General features: G+C 33.1%; 1 protein-coding gene across 1 annotated transcript; it reads right to left on the bottom strand.

Moving 5' to 3' along the window:
• Positions 1–6,752: 6,752 nt before the first annotated feature.
• LOC131058181 (probable carboxylesterase 15) lies at positions 6,753–7,751 on the bottom strand. Its single transcript, XM_057992136.2, has one exon. The coding sequence runs from the start codon at positions 7,749–7,751 to the stop codon at positions 6,753–6,755; it is 999 nt and encodes a 332-aa protein (XP_057848119.2).
• Positions 7,752–25,311: the final 17,560 nt, after the last annotated feature.

The raw sequence follows: 25,311 nt of genomic DNA, 5'->3' as shown, positions 1-25,311 counted from the left end.
TAGAGAATTTAATTAAAAAAAAGAGATTCTTTTACAATATTGGAGTCATGCAAATTGATTAAAAACTTAGTGGGGGAGTTACATGCAAGGTGGTGGAGATTCCTCTAGAAGCTTCCAATTCCTCCTACAACATGTGCCATAATTGGGAGTGGAGATAAATAAAATAAAAATAATACTTTTTGAATTATATTCTCCAAGTGTGTGTGTGTGTCTATTTTATTCTTTTATAACATTTATTTAATCATTTTAAATAGTTTAACCAAAAATTATAAAATAAAATTGTATCAAATCCAAAGAGTGATAAAGGAGGGTTGTGACAGACCTCCAAAGTAGGCACCCATTTCCTAAAAAATAGGGATTACACCATATTTGGTTTCCTACACAATAGGAAACATGCCATTGACAACACTTGCCATGTAGGATGCGACCTCTCCGAGAGGACCCATAAAGTGAATTGCGAACTTAAGAAATAATCAACTTAGGATAAATAATATGCACCAAAATGATTAATTACATTAATTATCAATATTGGGACTCAAATTTTGAGACACCTTAACCCCAACACAAAGTTGGAGCCATTTATTCCTGTAACAATACAATAGTCATAATAACTAGAAGAATGTCTAATTTTTGCATGTTTGATTACCAAGCTCAACATTTATTGTCCACTATGCTTGCAAATGAATTTTTTTATTATTATATAGCTAAGAATAAGTAGGGATCAAAAGAGAGGTATAGATAGGTTGTTTTGGGGATTGAATGTGTTGTCATTAATCATAAGATTGAATGTAGACATTTTTTTGTCAAAAATGTCGTTTGGTTGCATAAAATGACTTATAAGAAGAGCTAAAACTATGGAGAGATTCTGAAAGAGGCTAGAATGAATATATCTCTAAATTATTCATTCAAGTGCTTGGAACATGACTAATTTTGAGTGTACCTTTTCGATATGAATATATCCTCATGATAGATGTATTGAACAGATTTAAGAAGTGGATCATAACTCGTTTCTTGTTTTCTTTTAGAAAATACATCATTTTCTCTTGTTAATCTCCTTATTTTCAGCTATATAATTTCAGATATACAAAATTTAGAATCTGAAAGCATAGTGGACGATAAATGCTGAGTCTAGATGAAACAATGTACAAATCCAACATTCTTCTAATCATTGTGAACAATCTATTGTTATGAGTATTCTTTTCACCTTCCTTGGATTTTGGGCCTTCTTGAATGGTAGATTCCAATTTGAGCTTTCTTGAATGACAGATTCTACTCCTGTACACCCACTTAGATCTCTCTCAAACCTGCAGTAAAACGGAAAACTTCAGAAGAGAACTTAGAAAGTGATAATACCCAGTAAAGAAAGATTATAATCTGAAACACCTTTTCTCATTCCATAAGGCTATCCTCATAGCTGTCATAGCTGTCAAGATCCAACTTACCAGTTAAGGAGATCATGGAAGAAATATGTATAAACTACAGTCCCTTAACACATTGGATTCAAATGCTTAAAAATTTCTGAAAGCAAATGGTATCTAGATCTTGAGATATAGACAAAAAGGAGAATACCAAATGTCAAATCTTTGACAGTGTAATTTCTTCAGCCGACGTAGAATAGTAGGAGAGGCTACATTTTCTTGAGCCATGAGAAGATTCCGAATTGAATAATATGGTTGTCCTTCATCTTCATTTAAGACTTTTCCGATGTTTTCGGCTTTTCAATATGTTTTTTTATTCATAACAGGAAACAAAAGAAAAACCAAACACTGATAGGATGGACACGTAATCTCCAGGAAGTCGTGTAGAAATTTCTATAGAAAAATAAATTCAAACAAAACGTGAGAAGATTGCTATCTGGAAGGGTAGTGATAAATCGTTACGTAATCTCCATGACAGAGAAATTTCTAGAAACAAAGAAATTTCAAACTAGCTAGAGATATAGTATGGCTAAACCAATGAGTTATAAATGCAATTAAAACTCCTATTTTTTCAAGCCTCTAATATTATAGATTTAAGAAGAACCCCTCTAGTTATAACAAATATTACAATGTTAGGATATTTATATTGGTAGGGAAAAAATAAAGTTTAATTGAAAATAATAATAAGGAATAGGTCTATAAACCATGAAATTCAATTTTTAAGTCAATTATATTAGTGCTTAATTTATTGGGCGAAATAGCTATATGAGATTAAAATAAACAAGAGACTTGAATTTGCACATATCATAACAAGAAGGAAGTATTCTACCTATAGATATATAATAATATATATCCACTCAAGAGGAATTCACATACATCATGAGAGATTGCGGTAGCTTCCAAGGGGATTTTCATGTTGGGCTGATTGTATCTCCTCCACTATGGTAATTTGTGCTTGTAGATTCTCATATTTTGATATTTTCATACTATATCTTGTTCTATCTTTTCATCTATAACATATCTTGTATGATCATTTTATCTATCTATATATCTAATTGTATGTAGAGTTCGAAAGACCAAACCAAGGGTTTGACTAAATAGTTCTCTTTGTCTTCGTGTGTGTAGGTTCCTTGGAGTTCTTCGTAGCTTTGGTGAAATTGGTGACCTTTTTCCCTTGTGAAGTCTTTGTTAATTAGATTTTAATTATTTTTTTCTAGTACACTTTGCACTTCTATTTCCCTAGGATTTGTGCAAGGAAAGATTTGACAACATTTGTGGACCCCTATTGTCTAGCTATACAACACGACAACATGCCACATTGTAGTTGAAGCAAGGTGCTAACATCTAGAATAGAAGATTAGTGCAAGTTATAGAACAATATCCAACATCTGTATTTTTTTGTTTCTATTACCATTAGATTATACTTTAATATACATAAATAGTTATTTCATTATTTCCTTGCGATAGAAAATTTATATTAAAATATTGTAATATTTTAAATTTTAAATTATAATAAGATAAATCATATCATTGAGCTCTATCTGGTTTATTGGAGTGTAGTAGAAAACTGAATTATCAAAAGAAACATCTTCTTTGGTATATAGTTCAATTCTCATTTTCATGAAATTGATATTCTCAACAACCTTTTAATAAATTTGCATCCATGAAAGTGCTTGTTTAGAGAGTAAAACTAAGTTAAGACTTCTCTTTTCATCACAACGGTAGATGATGCAGAGACAAATTCTATTTTTGGTTCCTTCTTGCAGTAGGGTGACTGTCATTTATTTCTTTGCTATACAAAGTCTCTATTTTTAGATGCACTGAGTCAAACTTAAAAAAAAAAGAAAAAGAAAAAGGTTGATTTGTTGGCATTTTAATTGAGGCAGCTAGTGGAGAATTGTAATTGATTGTTATTTTAGGAAACAATACATTTAAAAGATGTCACACTAATTTAAAAGAATCTACTGTACGTGCTGAAGGGAATCATCAAGATTAATAAGTTAGAAGGTTTTTTGTGTTAAAGGAAGGTGGTGGCATGGGTAGCACCAATTGTGTTTTCCAATGATTTTGTAAGCATAAACGGTGTTGGTGTTGTTTCCATAAGACTAGTTGGTGGCATTTTGTTGTCTTTTGTGTATCTTCTATTGATAAATATTTAGCTGGTTTTGAATTGATCTCAAATTGTTATTTGAAGTCTACTTTTATTTCATTTGAGTTTAGTAAGCTGCCAGAGTCAATCACCCTTCATTGGGTCCTTGACTATTGGAGTGCATCAAAAAGTGGTATTAGAGCTCAAGGTTTATTTCCTTGGAGTAGGAAGTTCTACTTTTGTTTGAAGAAATAGTGGATACAAATGGACATCTTTGACTTCTAAAAACATCCAAGGTGATAAAATATCACCATCAACAACACCAAAAGAAATAGTCTAAGTAGGAATAAAAGCATAGTAAGCTATTGGAGATAAAAATTCATACCCACCAAGGCAAATCCCTTGATTTGGGAAAATTTTCTTAGATCCAACCAAGGATCACCTCACAAAGGATCCTAAAAGGCTTGGCAGAATACTTTGCTTGAATAGAAGACAACAACATCTAAATCCTTCTCAAAGCAGAATCTACACTAAACATATCACAAAAGCATAATCTATAACACTGTTTGCAACACCATCAATGCTTGAATTCTTAGCTCTGTTCGATACTCTAGCTCTGCTCTCCATCTTCATCACTTTCCAACACAAATTCTTATAAGTGGTATATTGAATATAAGTTATATTTTGAATAATATTTGATTTTTATAACTATTTTTTTATTTTTTTATTCAAGTAGTGGTCTATTTTTGTTAGATATAAATGTTAGAGATAACAAAACTTTTGATTATTAGAATGTATTGAAATCATTTACCTTATATCTAAGCTATGTTTAAAATAATAATATGATAATGTTATAGAAATAAATAATAATTTGCTCTATTCAATTACTAAGGACATTATGATTAATAATTGGTCAAATCTTTAAAAAGTTTATTTGAGGACACTTCTCTCTATATGTGTTTATGTAGTAAACTGTATGATGAATCATGACTACAAGCCTTAGTTACATATAGATAAGAGGCTAATTCATATTTCTTAAAAAGTAGAGATCCTAGAGTATTTCATGCAACTATTACATGGTTTTAAAGTTTAAAAATTGACATTTGAAACTTAAGATGGTTTCACACTTGCTAAAATTAGCATATTTCTACCACCTATCATAACTATAACATAATCCACTCACTAACTTGGCATACTATTTTGGCTACTTTATGTCCATTCAATGACAACTTATGATGTGCCATAACATGAATCATAATTTGGTCAATAAGTGTATCACCCTCATTTTTACTAAATAATTTTGCAAATCTAATTAGGACTCCACCAACTTTTGAAGGCCATAAATTTTTAACTAGGAACATGTTTGGGCTCAATATTTCATTTGTAGAGCAACACAATTCATTTTACCCAAAAAGAAGTCTATATTGTATATATATATATATATATTTTTGTTTGTTTGTTTGTTTGTTTGTTGAAAATTTCAAGTTCTTTATATATTTGATAATATGAGAACATTGAGACACCATTCCTAAAGTAAAATAGTGAATATAAATGCTCCCAAATAGAAGTTCTAATTTTTAAGGAGATTATTGTCCTATAACTAGAATGATATGATAATGGTATTTCCATAGTTGATCCTCATGCATGGTAAAATTTTAGTGGTATTAATGAATATGTCAATTAAGTAAAGCATGCCTTTGGAATTATATACATTCCCCATCACAAATGTGCAGTCTATTATAGAAAATATATTACTTTTAAATACCTTGTAAATAAATTAGTAGTAATTGAACAAGCATTTTATTGATATATAATAAAATCTAGGTGATTTTTGTCCCAATGATTTCATTAAAATCTATAATATTTTCTCCCATTTCAAATCTTTGTATAGCATACAGAAAAGAAACAACTTTAGAAAATAACTATTTGCAACATATACATCATTATTGCAAAACTAAAGGCTAAATAAGTAAATAATACCCATCAATAATAGATCATATTATAAGATGGATTGTTGCCATGAATCTAACACTTATTTGATAAGGCTATTGTCATATCTCTAAAAAATAATTCAAGCAAGGTAGTGAGGAGATACAATTAAGAATATATTTACTACATCAATATGATACAATATTAACATTTCATTAGTTATTGTTATTCCAACAATATTTTCTATCCTCCCTTGACACTTCATTCTCACTAGAGCAAAAAGGTGCGATCTCTTCATCATGAACCTTCATTCCATTGCACATAGTCTCATCATGTACAACATGTTGCTCTTCCTTTGTATCTTCCAATAGATGCATGAGCTACTCTACTTCAAAGGTAAGACAATGATTTTTTTTTATAGAGTGAAGAGCCTATGCTAGCCTAGTCCTTACTGCTATGGAAATAGGGTAGCTATTCTCTATTCTTTGATAAATAAAAGATGTCAAATGTATATTTGTTAGAAATTTATGAGATGAATTTATTTTAAACCTTGTTAGCACTCAATTCATTTAATAAATCAAATTTGTGATTGCATTTGGAGTTATGTAACTATGGAACAATAACAAAACATTCTAATAAAGGTTAGTCCATTATTATTATGTATGGAAAAGCAAGCATATAAATATTTGAATATATAAGAATGAATTAATTATAATAAAATAATGTAGATGTGTAAGAACATATAGAATTAAAGATGTAAAAAAATATATTAAATGGTTGCACATAAAATCTATATATAAATATAAAATAGTATTATACAACTATTATACTTTACACATTGAAAAAATCAAAATACATAAATAATACTATATATATATATATATATAAAAGAATTAATATAAATGATTTTCATTAAAAAGAAACCCACAATTTGGTTATACACATTTTAATTTAGTGCAAGAAATCAAAACTTGAAGATAATGTAGTGAAATAAAAGGACATTTATTATTAAACATTGAAAAAAGATTAGGTTTTCAAGCTTTGACCATATAATCAATATTTGGTATTCTAAAAAAAGACTAAGCTATTCTGGTTCCAAAACTGACCTTTAGTACAGCGTGTTAGCGACAGGTTAGTCAATCACAACCGTTCATTACAGTTGTTACAGAAATAAAAACTAGCAAATATGTAAAGATCCAAACTTAGTGAGTACATGGAGGTTTGCAGTGTCCAGACTACTCAAACGTTGCTTCAACTAAGGAGAACAGATCTGCATGACAGTTAAAAAGATCCAAACCCTAAAATATAAAGCGAGCTCAAAGGCTGTTGGAAGACACAAATAGAGCCGCCTCGCGCATTAATCTACCATTGTTGGAGACCTGCATATCAAGGTCTGTTTCATTGAAAGCAAGATGAAACCCATGTTCTTCCATCTCAAACACCATAAAATCAATATTCTTACACTTCCCACAGACTTTGATAGCCTCGTAGTACTCTGCTCCTCTATCCCTCAAACAATCCTTGCCTCCCAAAATAACCAACATGGGAGGAAACCCAATTACGCTACTCAACTCCAAAGGAAAATACATGACTGGATTGCTGAATGGGTGATCTCTATTTCCATGCGCTTCAAAGGACAAAGCGAACCTCCAAAATGTATCACAAGCCTCCACATTCACCAAAACATCCCTAGGACACACATTCTCCGAGTGGGTACGATCTTTCCCTCCAAAGAAGGGCTGAATCAGAATCGCTCCTCTAATATTGCCAAAGAAATCACAAGCATGGGCTCGCATAAGAAGATGATGGATTATATTCCCTCCTGAGCTCTCCCCAATAAGAAACACATTTCTGAGATCACAGTAGTCATTGAGCCATGGATCAGAAGTGGAGAAAAGCCATTGGAGTACAGCCATGGAATCCTCATAAGCTGCAGGAAGGCGATTCTCTGGGGCCAATCTGTAATTCACTGAAACTATCATTACTCCTAAGGTGGAAGCCCACTTTTGGCAAAAGGAGTGGGAAGCAAGAAATGAAGGAGAAAGGAAACAAATTCCTCCACCATGAAAGAAGAGGGCAAGAGATAGCTTGGAGGAGGTGGGCTTACGGGGAGGGAGGAAGAAGCGAACCCAAATGCCCAGTTCCTTGTTTATTACAACATCTCTACTTTTAACATCTTGGTTTTGTAGGGAGGGAGGAACGTTCACAATGAGATTGTCCTCTGTGCGAATGATGGTTCCATCATCATAAAGTTTTAGTGCCCCTGCAAAGTCTTCCACCAAAGTTGGTACTTGAATTTCTTTCTCTATGCCCATTCTCAGCTCACTGTTTTGGTTTTACAATTGACAAAAAAAGCTCGCCGTGGTCTCTTTAACCTGTAAACTTGTTTCTCTTTCATGCTGAGCTGCTCTCCATTGTTTGTTTAATCTGTAAACTTGTTTGTCTTTCATGGTGAGCTGTGTTCATATAGCTACTTTGAATAATGGAGGAAAGGATGAGATTGTGGGGTGGGGTCTGGAAAGAATTTTTCTTGCTAAAATCTCACCGACTCCTTAAAATAGATTTATTCACATGCTGGTTAGATTTATTCACATTCAGGTTTGTTTGACTTTGAAAAATCAAATAAGATTTATAAATTTGAGTGGCATGATGAGAGTGTAGATTGTAGATTGGTTTAAATTTTCCATAAAAAATAAATAAATATAATAATGATATATATTTTGTGAGTTTCTCCTTATGTTCCTCCATGTTTAGTGGAAATATAATATATATTTCTTTATGATGTGGCATAATTGTCTTCTTATAGTAAAGCCGAGCATGTAGATTTAGATTTATTTATGTCAAGCATGTTCCGTTTTCAATTAAATATTACAATTTACAATAATCTAGCATATATTTATAAAATTTACAAATAGATCTATCATTAATTTAAATATATTATTTTTATATAACATTGTTTTCATGTAATGCATATAAATAGGATTATTGCTTATTAAAGAAAATATTTTCTTAGTGAATATTTTTCTTATGTAGTGTATACAGATGGAATCATTGAATAAATGTGCAATTCAAGCTATCAAAAACATGGACATGACTATGTCTACCTATTTTTAATTATCATTACATAGTCTGGCTTTGAATAAAAGTGCAACTCAAGCTATCAAAAACATGGACATGACTATGTCTACCTATTTTTAATTATCATTACATAGTCTGGCTTTGACAACCATGAAAACTAATAGATACAAGGTCATGAGATCTTAAATGTCAATTATGATATTTTCTAGAAAATTTAATGATTATACTGTTTTAGGACACTCTAAAAATGTTTTATTGTGTGTTTAGCACATTATACTTGTTTTGAGTTTGAAATTATTATTAAAATGAGAATATATACATAGCTTTAAAAATAACATAGTTTTATTATCACCAACTATTTGTAAAAGAACTTTACTACAAGATTGTTTTTCATCTTTTTTCATATGCCCATTATAATATTAGCAATAGAATATTTTGGACACATCATGAGCTGACTAGTCAACCTAATTTGCTATTTATAGAATTTAAAAAATAGATGGAGCCATGAACAAAAAAATTGTATGTATCTTACTCAATTTGGATGTTTGACATCAATACAACTACAAGGAAACAAGAGCCCCTTCAAATATTACTCTTATTAAAAGGTTAAACTCTTATCAAGCTATGGATTGTGATAAAGTATTGTGTGACCAATAGAAATAAAATATACCAATTCAATACAAAAATAGGTAGTAAGAAAATATTTGGTTTCCTTAATATAATTTATTAATCATTCAAAATTTCATTTTGATCAATGAAATTATAAAATTGTAGTATAAAAAAATGAAAGTTGGAAGTATGTATACAATTTATAGAGGTAATATTAGAGAGAGAAATATGTTTTGCAACAACTTGAGCAACTCTATAGATATTTCTTTAAATTAGATCTCGAGTTTATAGATTTGTAAGAATAACTCATATCATGATGTTAGATGCATATCATTGCTATCATTACTCCTAAGGTGGAAGCCCACTTTTGGCAAAAGGAGTGGGAAGAAAGAAATGAAGGAGAAAGGAAACAAAATCTATCGTCATGAAAAAAGAGGGCAAGAGATAGCTTGGAGGAGGCGAGCTTAGGGGGAGGGAGGAAGAAGCGAACCTAAATGTCTAGTTCCACGTTTATTACAACATCTCTACTTTTAACATCATGGTTTTGTAGGGAGGGAGGAACGTTCACAATGAGATTGTCCTTGGTGCGAATGATGGTTCCATCATCATAAAGTTTTAGTGCCCCTGCAAAGTTTTCCGCCAAAGTTGGTACTTGAATTTCTTTCTCTATGCCCATTCTTAGTTCACTGCTTTGATTTTGCAATTGAGACAAAAACCCTCTCCATGGTCTCTTTAATCTATAAACTTGTTTCTATTACATGGTGAGTTGTGAATAAAAGAGGAAAGGATGAGGTTGAAATCTCACCAACTCCTTAAAATAGATTTATGGACATGTTGGTTAGATTTATTCATATTCTGGTTTGTTTGACTTTGAAAAATCAAATAAGATTTATAAATTTAAATGACATGATGAAAAGAATAGATAAATTAAGTGGCATGATGAGATTGTAGATTGTTTTAATTTTCCAACAAGAATCAATAAATTAAGTAGCATGGTTAATGATGGTTGACTATTTGTTTGAATTATTTTTAAATAAATTTCTATCACACAATGTAGAAGGATCTTTTAATGTTAAAAAAATAAAATAATAATGATAAATATTTTCTGAGTTTCTTTACATTTTCCTCCATGCTTATTGTAAGCATAATATATATTACTTTATGATGTGGTATTATTATCTTGTTATAGTAAAGTCAAGTATGCAGATTTAGCTTTATCTATGTCTCCATTAGATGTGTGCACATTTCATTTGATCTATTTTCAATTAAATATTACAATTTACAATATTTTAACATATATTTATAATATTTAAGTGATATTATAAGAATAAATTAGTTACTATTAAAAGTATATGTTTTATGGACTAAATTTTTCTTGGTGAGATAAATGTTTATTTTTTATTGTCTTTATAGATTATATACAAATAGACCCGTCATTGATTTAAAATATATTATTTTTATTTAATATTATTTTCATGTAATGTGTATAAACAAGATAATTTTTTAAATTTTTTTCTTCTTATTGAACATTTTTGTTATGTAGTGTGTACAAATGGAACCATTGAATAAAAGTGCAACTCAAGTTATCAAGAACATGGACATGACCACATTTCCCCATTTTTAATTATCATTACATAGTCTTTCTTTGGCAACCATAAAATACTAATAGATACAAGGTCAAGTTATCTAATGGATCCTAAATGCCAATTATGGTACTTCCTAGAAATTTTAATTATTATATTTTTTTAAGATGCTCTGAAAATGGTTTATTGGGTGTTTAGCATGTCATACGTATTTTGAGTTTGAAATTATTATTAAAATGAGAATATATCCATAGTTTTAAAAATAACGTATGCATTTTTATCATCACCAACTATTTGTACAAGAACTTTACTACAAGATTGGTCTTATCTTCTTTCATATGTCCATTATAATATTAGTGATATAATTTTTTTACACATATCATAAGCTGACTAGTCAACCTACTTTTCTATTTATAGAATATGAAAAATAGATGGAACCATCAATAAAAACTTTGTATGCAACTTACTCAATTTGGATGTTTGACATCAATACAACTGCAAGGAAACAAGAGCCCCTTCAAACATTACTCCTATTTAAAGGTTAAACTCTTATCAAGGTATAAGTGATAAAGGATTGTGTGACCAATAAAAATAAAATACACCAATTCAATACAAAAATAGCTAGTAAGAAAACATTTGGTTTCCTCAATATAATTATTAATCAAACAAAATTTCATGTTGATCAATGAAATTATAAAATTGTAGTATAAAAAAATTGAAGTTGGAAGTATGTATACAATTTCTAGAAGTAATATTAGAGATAGAAAGAGGTTTTACAACAATTTGAATAACCATACAAAGATTTCTTTAAATTAGGTCTTGAGTTTATAGGTTTGTAAGAATAACCCTTCAATTCAAACATATCATTTTTAATTTGTATGAACTGATGAAATTATAAATATGGAGAATAAAATTCTCATTGATATGTTTAAAATATTTTATCCATCAATAAAAATTATACAATAACATGAAGGGATGGAACTAGAATCCTAAGAAGAAGGATTGTATTAAAAGAAATATTGTGCACTTCACTATTAATGTTGCTTCAAGAGAAGTTGTGTGTTAGAAGGAAGGAACACATCTTCAACACATGCAACTATCAAAACTTATGTAGCACACACAATTCTCTTAAAAAATTTAAGCTCCCCCTCTTTGGATCCATAAGCTAGAAGTGTTTATTTATAAAGAGATTCTATCCCAAATGATGTTACTCTCTATGTCGAAATGATTCATTGTATGGTTTTATTAGGATAATTTATTTCAAGAGAGCCTCAGAATACATGTCACATTCATGCCCCATAGTCAAACAATAGAATACAATTTAATTGTTCCCCCATTTATTTTATATCATAGTGAAAAGGATATTGTTAATATTTAAATTTGTGACAAATAAACATAAGGTTAGGTTTAATCATGACCCCCCTCTTAAGAACTTTGGTTTAATTTTTTTTGAACCTTTAGAGACAACCATTCTCTCAAATTAAGCCCTTGCTACCTTGTTAATGATCAACTACCACTTTATTTTAAGAGTTATTGGGTGGCTTGATCTTTAAATGCACTGATATTAGTCCAAAGATGCATATCTAACATGCAATGCAATATAGGTGCTTTATGACTAATATCACTCAACATCTAGGTAAATGCACAAAGTTGGGTCCCAATCCCGCAGAAGTCCATGGGTTGGGAAAAGAGCCTGCTAGAAACGGGTGCCCGATTTTTAAAAATTGGGCACTCATTTCACTTCAGGTTCCTGAGGTATTCCCATTTTGGTTTGGGTGCCCGAAGCTTAACGGGTGCCCATTTCTTGAATGCATTTTTTTTAAAACCATTTTTCATCATTTTCACTGTTTCAAAAATGGGTAAATGTTTCAGAGGAGCACGGGTACCCATTTTTTCATCCTAGCTGACCCCCCCGACCAGTTTTTACCTCCTTCCAGGTACGTAGTTTGTTTTTTATATTATTTTTCATAAAAAATGTTAATTTATTGTTAATATTTTTCATAAAAAAATGTTAATTTATTGTTATTTTTTAATTTTAGTGTTCTAAAGTTTGAAAATAATTTTTTATTTTATTTAATTTCATGTATAAAATAGTTTTTAGTTTTTAAATATTACATAAACCATAAAAAGTAAAAAATAGTAAAAACTTAAAACCGTAAGAAAAAAACAAAAAACAAAAACGTAAACAAATAATAAACATTAGACACAAAAAATAGACAATAAACCCTGAACAAAAAAACAAACAATAAACCCTAGACAGAAAAAAATAAACAATAAACCCTAGAAAATAAATGAACAACAAACCCTAAAAAATTAACAAACAATAAACCCTAGATGAAAATCAGCAATAAATCCCCCTTCTCTCTCACACACACATGTACACATTACCCTCTATGTCATCACACACACACACACACACACACTCTCTCTCTCTCTCTCACACACACACACACACACACATTGCCCCCCCTCTCTCTCTCTCTCACACACACACATTACCCCCCTCTCTCTCTCACACACGTTACCCTCTCTCTCTTTTATTACCCTCTCTGTATCATTACCTACTCTCTATCTCTCATTATCTATTCTCTCTCTAACTCATTGTATCTCAAATTACCTACTCACCCTCTCTCTCTCTAGTTTAATCATGCGTAAAAGTTTGAATGTTTAAATTTATATTTCTAAATGTTGTATTTAATAAAAGGATTCTTTTGTAAAAGTTAGATGTTTAATTTTGTAGCGTCGTAAAATTGCGACACTTGCAATTTCGACTGCATTTGGGTCTTCACGATGGCGGCACAACGTTGAACCTGAATGGAGACCCCGAAACTTGTTTACAACATCAAAAATTGCATATTTCTGCACCCTGGCCTGATCCTTCCTTGCACCCTGCTGTCCCGGGAGGTGGGACCATGGCGCCCAGCGCCCTGGTCCCCCAGGACCATGGCGCCCAGTGCCCTGGTCCCCCAGGACCATGGCGCCCAGTGCCCTGGTCCCTAGCCCTATTTTGGGCCCAGTCTCTTGTTGGGCATTGGGTCTTTAAGTTTGCAATTCAGAAAACAATGCTTCTAGGTCAGCCTAAGGTCGGAAAAATCAGTCTCCTAACCCTAATTGACAAGTATATAAACTACTTTTCCTCTCCTAGAAAGGGAGGAAGGAAAAAAGCAAGAGCAAGAGGCAGAAGCAATATTCAAACATCCAAACATTCAAACATTCAAGCATTCAAGCATTCCTTCAAGCAATTGAGCATTCTAGGTCTCCATTCAAGGCTAGGTGTTGCAATCAAGACAAGGATTCAACCATTGAAGAGGAGATCACTTACAACATATAACATACAACATTCATTACACCTTTGCATGTAAGAATACAAACATTCTTACAACAAGGTATCAGTACTTTTTTACATTACAAACATTTTTATTTACAACATTCTCATTTCTTGGTTAATTCCAAAACCGGGGTTTGTCCTAAAGGAAAATCCCTAATCCCTAACCCCCCAATCGTCCTCTCTTTTCTATGTGTAGGTTGCAGGTACGCGGCTGTAATTGAAGATCTGGAATCCTTGTGCAGAGATGAACAAATCCCCCTTCGTTTTGCGGATTTTTCGGAGGACCGTGTGCACTCTGGGCGCCATCGTCCCGTCAACTTTTGCTCAAATTTTCAGAACAGCATCGTCTCGACATTTTACTGCTAATTTCAGGTCCATAGCTTCATCCTGTGTCCCCATCTCCATCTACAAGCGAATCTTTCTTACTTTACATGCATTCCTAGTTCAATCATTCTATCTACATTCTTTACAAAAGAGGGTATCCTTGATGTCTTAACCCTTGAAACTCATTTAGAATCCAGTCTTACATTGTGTGAGATTGGATCTTGTGGGTTTCAACCCCTCTTTTGAATGTAAAGTCTCTCCTAAGTGAAAACCGTCAACCCTAGTGACCTCCTTTCTCTCTCCATGGAGTGGGGGAACCACTAGGGTTTGATTTTCCGCTTTACATTTTTGGTGAACCCGACGTGAACATCCTAATTCTGATTATTCATGATTAGATCTGAAAAATTGGATGCCTTAATTACATTTCCATGTTTGATCTTTTGCAAATTTAAGAGGTTGATTGCATAAAAACCCTAAAATTTTCTTTTTAGTAATTGAGCTTGTAAAATGTTTAATAGTTAATGCTTGTTTCAGATCTACCCTTCTATTGCAAATTGTCAATTCATATTTGTGCTTTAATTCTGAAAATTAAGTGGTTAAGTGTCAAAACCCTAATTTTTAAAACCCTCTTGATTCAACCTTTGACCGATGATTTCACTGATCAAAACACCTCCAAATCAGCTGTAACTTTGGATTCCGCAACAAAATCACAATATCTCTCATCCCTGAAAATTTTGAAAAAAGTTGCGAGGACCGTGTGCACCCCAAGCGCCATTGTCCCCGACATTTTTTCCGAAATTTTGGGAGCTAGATCTTACTGTATTTTTCTGCTAAAATCTAGAATTTTGGCTGATTTTATCAATTCTAACACTTTCAAAATTAAAGTCAAAGTTGGTCTATTGATTGCTTAGATTAAGGCTTATAATCATTCAAAAAATTGTTGAAATTAAAATTCATATCAAAATTGTGTTTCTTACAGTCCTAAATCTGAAAAGTGTGTTGGCATTCATTCGAAATTTCAGTGCTTTATTCAAATTTTTGCAGTTTGTGACTTTTGAAATTAAGTGTTTAATTGCAGCAACTTTGATTTCCACTTTCAAAATTTGAATTTCGCATGAAATTGAGTCAACTTTTAAATTTCAAAGCTTGCATTGCTTTCAGTATTCCCTCTAAAATCATAAAATTCAAAATTTCAGTTTCCCTCTCTTTTTCAAAATTCAAATTTTGCATTTTTCAACAATCTTGGTAGGGTTCAATTTTGAGATTGCAACTTTAATTTGGCCTATCTACAGATCGTAAAATCACTCAATTTTTTCAGATTAGCTTTAAAATCATCATAACTTTCATCCCTGAAAATTTCAAAAAAAGTTGCGAGGACCATGTGCACTCCGTTCGCCACGGTCCCTGACATTTTTTCCGAAGTTTCGAGAGATTGTCCTGATTGTATTTAACAGCTTAAATCTAGGAGATTGGCTGATTTTATTGAAATTTGCTACCTCTAAAATTCAAAATATTCTCTCTCTCTTTAGTGCATGAGTTTTACAACAATAAGCCCTACTTACACTATTCCCGTTAGGCGAAGCCTTAGAATTAAGTCTTTCCAAGGTTTAATTACTAAGGAGATGGAACATAATTTGAATGGCCTTTTTAACGAGGACATGGGTAATTCATCTAATCCTCTTAATGATGAAGAGGCTCTCCATGAGGTTTCTGTAGAACAACTTTCAAAATTGGATAACCAATTTGATGATTTTCGATAATGGATGTCTCAAGAATACCCTGATAGTGAAGCTCTTTCATTAATTGAGGGTCTAAAATGTATGGTTCAAAGTGATAAGAATGGAATTGATATTTTGTGTGGTATTGCACACATTGTGGATTCGAATGTGATGCCTATGAAAAGTTGTGCTGAAACTTTAGGTTATACACAACCTCCTACTCAAGTTAATCATTCTATTCCTTTGACAACTCCTATTGCTAGTATACCTACTTTTACATCAAACATAATGACTAGTTCAATACAAAACATTCCACCTATGATCACTAGTCATGGGGGCAATCCTTCTTCTTCAATCAACCCTCTTCCTTCATTCAATCCAACTTCTTCATTCATTCCTTCAATGAGTGTTCCTATTTCATCTCCACAAATAAACACGACACAAGGGGGCAATTCATTTAATTATTCCATTCCTCCTTGTAGTGTTCCTCCTTTCCAATCATCTCCTATGACTTACTATCATAGTGTCTCGCCACCTTACTCTCAATCAATACCTTCTTTCAATAACATAATACCTCCATCACAATCTAACACGTCTAATATGAACTCTTCGACTGAAGTGACCATTAACAATCTTGCACAAACTATCTCTTCTTTACAGCAACAAATTGCCTCTATGAATCAATCTAAGTCTAGTGTGCCCACATTTGATGTTGCGAGCCCACTTTCTCTTGACATTATTCGAGCTATCCCCCCTAAACATGTTGAAATCTCGCAATTGGAGCTTTATAATGGTAAGGGTGATCCTCTAACACATGTTAAGACCTTTCAAACAATATGTACTGATTTTGCTTATGACCAAAGGTTGCTTGCAAAACTGTTTACTAGAACATTAAGAGACAAGGCTCTACAATGGTATTTCTCATTGCCTTCCTATTCTATTACTTCTTTCCAACAACTTGCAAATGCTTTTATTCAACAATTTCAAAACAATTTCTAAAGTTACTTTGATTGATTTAATGCATTGTAAACAAGGTGTTAAAGAAAAAGTGACTGATTTCATTGGTAGATATAAGCATTTGTATGCTCAGATTTCTTTTCCAGTACTTGACAATGATATTCAAAGAATCTTTATTTCTAATTTACAAAAAGATATTAGAGAAAAACTTCTGTTTTCTGAGTTTACTTCTTTCCAATAGTTGTGCGCAACTCTTCACAATTATCAACTGACTGTGAGTCAAATGGAACAAGCAAATCCTATGGCTCTGAGTGATAAGGGTGATAGTAGTCAACAACCATTTGGGAAGTTTAAACCGAACAAAGAGGTCATTAAGTTCAATGAAAACATCATCAACAACAATGTGAATGCAGCATCAGGTGTGCCTCCTATTTCTAAGTTTTTCAAGAAAGAAAGAAAGTTTACTCCTTTGAATGAATCATTGCGTAGTATTATGAATAAGTTATTGGAACAAAATGTGCTTACTCTTCCTCCTATAAGGCAAATAGATCCTGCAAAGATTAATTCACCCTATTTTGATAACAAATCTTTTTGTCAATTTCATCGTCAACCTGGGAATGATACTGAAAAATGTTTTGCTTTAAAGGGTAAAATTCAAGATTTGATTGATAATAATACTATCTCTTTTTCTGGTGTGAATGATAAAGGCAACACATCTGTAGCTCCTCCTAACCAAAATCTTAAGATTTTTACTGATCCATTACCTTCTCATACCTCTAATGTGGTTGAGACTAATGATTCCTCTTTCTCACCTGATAGTCTTGTGTCTATGACTCCGAATGTGATTAACTTTGTGGAACAGTAGAAAATCCCTAAAGAACCTTCCATCACATTTGATTCCAGTGAAACTATCAGGGCACCTGATGGTCCTTTATATATAGTTGCAAAAGTCAAGAATACACCTTACCGTGGAGTGCTTATTGATCCTTCTTGTATGGTTAATGTCATTACTGAAGAATTTCTTTTTACTTTGCAATTGAATCAAGTGATCTATGACAAAAAAAATGTGGTTGTGAAATTATTTGATGCATTTTCTTCTCCTACAATTTGTTCTATTACATTACCTATTGAGGTCCATAACAAATCCCTTGATGTGGACTTTGCTATTATTCCATCATCCGAACAATTTCGTGTGAAGCTAGGCTATCCTTGGCTATCTTCCATGAAAGCTATTGCTTCTCCTATTCATAAGTTTTTGAAATTTCCCCATAATGGTGAAGTTGTTACTATCAATCATAGTCTCTTTAAACTAGCTGAAAGAACTTCTAGCGTTCCTATTGATTATTTTTGGCCTAAACAATTCCAATCTCTTCCACCACGGAGTGATCATCTTTTCAAATCTTATCAAAAGTGGAAAAAAGATATGATCCTATCTCTAAGTGAACCTAGAACACCCAAACTTGATATTCCTATCATTCTTGAGAAGGAAGTTCTTCCTTTGAAAGATAAAACTAATGTCTTTCCTCAAGAAGATTCCCAACCCATCCCTATGAATGTGATTATGCCTATATCTAATAAACTTCCTAAAAGTAGACCTATACCTCCTCGTCATGATGGACTTGGTCTCCTTCCTAAAAAAAATATTCCTCCCTTATATGGAGCAGTTCCTCCTCCTTCCTCTTATGGAGAGAAGAGACCTTCCTCTTCTCCTATTATTCAACCTAAGAGACCACAACCTAAACACCCAAGTGATAAGGATGAGAACATTCCTCCTCCTCACTCTTCTCAACTTCCTACTAAGACTAGACGAAATCGTTCTGCATGTGAACGAAGACGAAAACGTCGTCTTAGAGCTTAGGCAGCTGCTTCTCAAACTTTGCAATCCCCAAAAACACCTTCAGCTAGTATTATTCCATTTTCTCCTCAACCGAAACCTCCTAAACATAAGATGCATGATGGTCTTGATCCTATGCGAGTTAAAGATCCTATTTTTATAAATCTTGATGATGATATAGATGAAAATGTTATTCATGATGAAAATGTTACTTCTGTTCATTCTGATAGTGAGTATGAATATGTTGATGTTGATAACCATTTATCTAACGAATTTTCTAAAGCACTTATCCTAGCTCCTAGACAAGAACCACGTGGCGTGGAACATGAACATAGCCCTTGTTTGGATCTCGTGATAGCTCCATCTGTTGTGTTGGATGTTCCTCCTCTAGCGTGTTTCCTACCTTCCCGAAATGTTGATCAGCAAGATCGGGGGGTGGATGATGTGCTAGACTAGTTTCATTAGCATAGCAGACTCTCTCCTCTTCTCTTGATCTCTTTTGTTACTTCTTCTATGTGTTATTCTCATTCTTCTATTTGTTGTCCTTAGTGTTGTCTACTTGAGGATGATGCAAAGCATTGAGATCTCTCTTGGTCTCTCTCATGTTGACTCAAAAGACACATGTGTTCCCTTCTTCTAGGTGACCTTCCTTGATTGGGGAATGAAGAACAATTATGCATACATACATATGATATACATGAATTATCATACATCATACTGACCCCAAGGAAAGCAGAGTCACCTTGTGCTTTGTGTTTTGTGTCTATTATCCTTGGGCTTATCTCACACTTGGGGGCTAAATCCTTGTGATAACATGCTCCTTTCCCTTTTCATTTGTTATATGTATCACTACCTTAAAGCAATCACCCTCGATGAGGTGTGTGCGATCGCTTTAACGTAGGGGGGCATACACCCCGTTCATATCTCTTCAAGATACTTGAAAATTTCTTGGCGAATTTAGCTTTGCCTTGAAAATTTTTGGTATTTTTCTTGCATGACTCATAGTGAGGGAACCTTACTATTGATAGTCATGGTTCTCCCTAGTAATCTTCCCTTTTACTTTGTCAATCGAAGTCGTAAGATCCTTAGTCCACTGGGGGCTTGGTGTATCCTGCCTCCTTGACGTGGTGAAAGTTTTTCAATGTTGTTTCCTTGTACTTTACCGGAAGTATGGGCATACGCTTATACTCCCGCTAAAGTGGGGGCTAAATGTAGCATCCTAAAATTGTGACACTTGCAATTTCGACTGCATTTGGGTCTTCACGATGGTGGCACAACGTTGAACCTGAATGGAGACCCCGAAACCTGTTTACGACATCAAAAACTGCATATTTCTACACCCTGGCCTGATCCTTCCTTGCACCCTGCTGTCCCGGGAGGTGGGACCATGGCGCCTAGCGCCCTGGTCCCTGGCCCTATTTTGGGCCCGGTCTCTTGTTGGGCATCGGGTCTTTAAGTTTGCAATTCGAAAAACAATGCTTCTAGGTCGGCCTAAGGTCGGAAAAATCAGTCTCCTAACCCTAATTGACAACTATATAAAATAATTTTCCTCTCCTAGAAAGGGAGGAAGGAAAAAAGCAAGAGCAAGAGGCGGAAGCGATATTCAAACATCCAAACATTCAAACATTCAAGCATTCAAGCATTCCTTCAAGCAATTGAGCATTCTAGGTCTCCATTCAAGGCTAGGTGTTGCATTCAAGACAAGGATTCAACCATTGAAGATGAGATCACTTACAACATATAACATACAACATTCATTACATCTTCGCATGTAAGAATACAAACATTCTTACAAAAAGTTATCAATACTTGTTTACATTACAAACATTTACATTTATAGCATTCTCATTTCTTGGTTAATTCCAAAACTGGGGTTTGACCTAAAGGCAAACCCCTAATCCCTAACCCCCCAATCGTCCTCTCTTTTCTATGTGTAGGTTGCAGGTACGCAGCTGTAATTGAAGATCTGGAATCCTTGTGCAGAGACGAACAGATCCCCCTTCGTTTCGCTGATTTTTCGGAGGACCGTGTGCACTCTGGGCGCCATCGTCCCATCAACTTTTGCTCAAATTTGCAGAACAACATCATCTCAACATTTTACTGCTAATTTCAGGTCCGTAGCTTCATCCTGTGTCCCTATCTCCATCTACAGGTGAATCTTTCTTACTTTACATGCATTCCTAGTTCAATCATTCTATCTACATTCTTTACAAAAGAGGGTATCCTTGATGTCTTAACCCTTGAAACTCATTTAGAATCCAGTCTTGCATTGTGTGAGATTGGATCTTGTGGGTTTCAACCCCTCCTTTGAATGTAAAGTCTCTCCTAAGTGAAAACCGTCAACCCTAGTGACCTCCTTTCTCTCTCCATGGAGTGGGGGAACCACTAGGGTTCGATTTTCCGCTTTACAAATTTATGTTTAAATTCAACTTTAAAATAATAATGAATATAAATGTGCTTTTTTGTGTGTGTAAAAAATAGGGTTCTTAAATTTGATAATACTGTAACTATCACTATTAATCCTCACTACTTCCTATTTTATCCCAATCTCTAAAGATATACTATATATTTAAAAACATGATAACATGCCATATACTTTGAATTAATAGTGGATAGAGAAACCACAACCTGTCACCTACTCATCCAACTAATTGCACCACCACATAGACTAAATACATAGTCAATGTTAGAATTCCTAATGTCAACATCCCATATCCAATTTGAGTTTACAAGTCCCTATATTTTTAATAACTTGTGGAACAATCCTACTACTAAACTTTCTTCTTTCCAAACTTTGTGCTTTTAAAACATGGTTGTTGAAAACATGGATTTTTCTTCTTCTTTTAGATTATTCCATGAATTACCAATCATTTTTGTGAACTCCCTATCCTTGCCAGGACACAATGATTTCAATTGTTTATATTGCTCAACAAAGAAAAAATTGTAGCCATTCCTATTTTGCTTTGAAAACATGGTTGTTGAAAGCATTTTTTTTAAATTTGAGTCATTGAGATGCTAGATATTAAATTCCAACCTAGAGGCAGTATGTCCATAAAGTCATATGGCTACCAAAGTGATAGATTTCCACTAAATGTTAGCTCTTATTGAAGTAACGTTAAGTGTTGTTAAAGTGTCAACTTGTCATCAAAGTGACATTATTGGTGGAGTATCCCAATTGTTTCTAAAACGATATTATTATACTAAATTTCAACTACTCCTAAAGGACACCTTCTACCAATGTCGCAATGTGCATCTAAAGATGTTTTTGAACTTAAAAATATTATAGTAAATGTAAAATTATGCCTCAATGAGAAATAGAATGTCATGTGAAAAGAATATCTATATTTAATCATCCATGTATCCTCACATATATGCATTCCAAATATATAACAATTAGATCACTATTGTCATCCTAATAATTTATTGAATCTAAATCATAATTTAATTCATTCTTGTAATATTTTTCTTGCATTCATTTTTATGTGGATTTTCTTGACATAATTATAACTTAGCTTAACATAGGATTTATTGAGAGACTTAGATCTCACTTTAGATTTGGAGCTTTGTCCTTTTTCTTATTTTTTCTCTTTGCTTTATCCTTTTATCTTCCTCTAATAACCAATGCATCCTTTAAAAAAATTAGAGTGTTTTTTTTGTTTTAACTCCTTCAAGAGTAGAGAACCTACTATTTATTCAAGCTTCAACTTAGTGTAGTACTACTAGTTGTGATCACTAAATCATCCCATGATTCTAGCAAAGAACACAACAAAGTAGTACATGTATTGACAAGTTCATAGATATAACTTATGAATTTAATGGATTTATTTAAAACCAAAAGAGAGTAGTTGAATCGATTCCTATCAAGTTGAAAATATAAAGTGGTACCCTAATTGAAGATAATGGTTAAATATTGCAAGGGTACTAAATTGTAATTCCATGGAAGTTACCTTCTTTGAAAAGATGAACTACACAATGCTACCATTAAAAAATGATTAGAAGCCTCTCATGAGAAGATGGTCAACTATTATGGGTCCCAAAGTACAACTATCATAGGTATTGTAATTATCCATCTCTCTATAACAAATATACAAATGCACCATGATGGCCCAAAATGCCAACTAAAAAAAATATTAATTGAGAATGAGCCCTCAGTGGAGTCATTTTATTCATTATCTATTCTCTCTCTCTCTCTCATGATTATTTTTTATTATTTTGATGGAACTTATACGAATGCATCTTTAGATGTTAAAAAGTATTGTTTGAGTTGCATGGGCATTATGATTTTTTATTTTGTAGAATATTTCTTATACTTTGATTTAAGTGGATAGTATTTCTTAAATGATGCTTATTATTAAAATAGACCCACCTATTAATAATATTGATCTATGTGAGTTTCCTTTTTTTATATTTAAGTTGGTAAATTGTATTTAATTATAAGTTTTTTAGGAAGGTGAAATGTAAATTAAATAGTAATTGTAAATTTTCATGTTTGTATATATATGTAGATTATTTTCACATAATGGATGAGTTTGAGATAGATGAGCTATTAGGTATAGTGCCACTTCCACCTCCACCCCCTCCACCTCCACCTCCACCTCCACCTGATCAGTTGAGGTAGACCATTAGGAGGAATATTGATTCTTTGATTAGAGATATCCATACCATTAGACATGAGCCTCATCCACCTCCACAACTGTTATGCCTTGCAGATAGTATGCAAGGGATTGTACAGTCTGTACAAGATTTAGATAGCGAGCTGGATAGCTATTGTAGTTGGAGGGAGGGATTGCGTGCATTTTACGCTGATGGCCTAACATACAAACAAGTCATTGAATTAAAAATAATAAAAATGGATTTGAAACAATATTTTGTGAACTCTAAGATGGGTGAAGAGATAGATACGAAGAAGCCACAAATCTCAATTTGATGGTGTAGGCACCCAGGAATAGCTAGACACTTTTGGGAGCAGTGGTGGATGGTATTTGACTATTCACCACACTCCAATCATGAGGTCCCCATGTATTTTTTGAAAAAATTGTGGGCTGAATTTGAATTGGGTAAAAAACCCAATTACTTTGATATTAAATCATTTCAGGGGGTCGACAAAGGCATGCCCTAGGATAGGTTGGGGGCCAAACTGAGCAACAAAGTTAGAAATTGTGTGCATAATGATCCCTTGGTTCCTCTTCCTGCACCAATTATTTTAGCACTTGCCCATCATCGAGTAGTGGATTCTGCTCTTGGTTCATTTAGTGCACTATTGGGAAATTTGGTACAATAGTTGCGCGAGGTGAGGGTTGTCCCCAGCTTAGAACATGTTTGCATGAGCTACGGGAATGTATGTATGGGTCCATAGAGTAAGGCTACTCCTGGAGGAGATGGTGAATTTGATGATCCTGATGCTGCCCATGGTAGTTATGATGATGTCGAGGAGGCTACACATGCTGATGTCATCTCTTCATATGTTGATCTCCTATGGGTAGACGATGATCAACCTAGAGAGGTAAAAATTTATTTATATAATTTATAGTGAAATATTAAATTCCTTACATATACACATATGAACCATAACATGAGTCAATTTTTTCTGAATAGAGGATGAATCATACCATGTCATTGAGGAACTGACATCGTGTTACCTCAATACCTAGAGATGTCGATGCCCCATTTACGGTATGCACTTTCATCTAGATACATTGTATTGATATGAACATTTAAAATAAACAATAAATTTTTTAATGTAATGATGTGTATGATATGTTTTTTCAATTTTGTGGGGTGCTTCATGTAGCACCAAGGTGGGTAGTTCTTCACGTGACCCATCGACCGCTAAGGCTCAACCTCATATACCACTAGTATATTTTTCATCAATTAATTTGAAGTGTTTATATGATTACTAATTTATGTACAAATCTGATTCATGTTCGTTAGTTTTTGCAATTGTAGGCTTCTGGATTGTTTGATGGTGCATCACATGTATGTCTTCACCCATCAGTTACTTTTCCTGCACATGACACACCATATGTATGCTTTTCTACGATAAACTTGTAGTCTATACATATACTTTATAAATTATGTATATATACAAGTTTGATTCATGATTTATATATGTTGTTCAGGTCGATACCACTACTAGTATTGGTATGGCTATGGGATTGAGGCTAGATGCAACCGTCAACATTGTCATTTGCTGTGATGATTAGAAAAATAATTTCTAATTTGTTTATACCGTGTACCTAGCTTTTATAGGGATTATTAAAATTGATGTACAATGTTTTTTTTACAGGACTTGAGTACAACTACTTTTCTTGTTCATGATAGTGGACCTCCATGTACTAGTGAGGGCATTGTAGAGCACGGTTGTATGGTAATTTATTTTAAATTTTTAGTATTTAATTACTTTATAAGAAAATTATGCAAGTAACTTCTTCTCATGTTAAATCT

Source organism: Cryptomeria japonica, chromosome 9, assembly GCF_030272615.1.
Source record: "Cryptomeria japonica chromosome 9, Sugi_1.0, whole genome shotgun sequence".
NCBI classification, from domain to species: domain Eukaryota; kingdom Viridiplantae; phylum Streptophyta; class Pinopsida; order Cupressales; family Cupressaceae; genus Cryptomeria; species Cryptomeria japonica.
The sequence above is the reverse complement of the archived record's forward strand: the minus strand, read 5'-3'. Positions and strand labels throughout refer to the sequence as shown.

Bases quoted from the DNA above. Each gene is read 5' to 3' on its own strand.
- LOC131058181 (XM_057992136.2), bottom strand. From the start codon at position 7,751: ATGGGCATAGAGAAAGAAATTCAAGTACCAACTTTGGTGGAAGACTTT.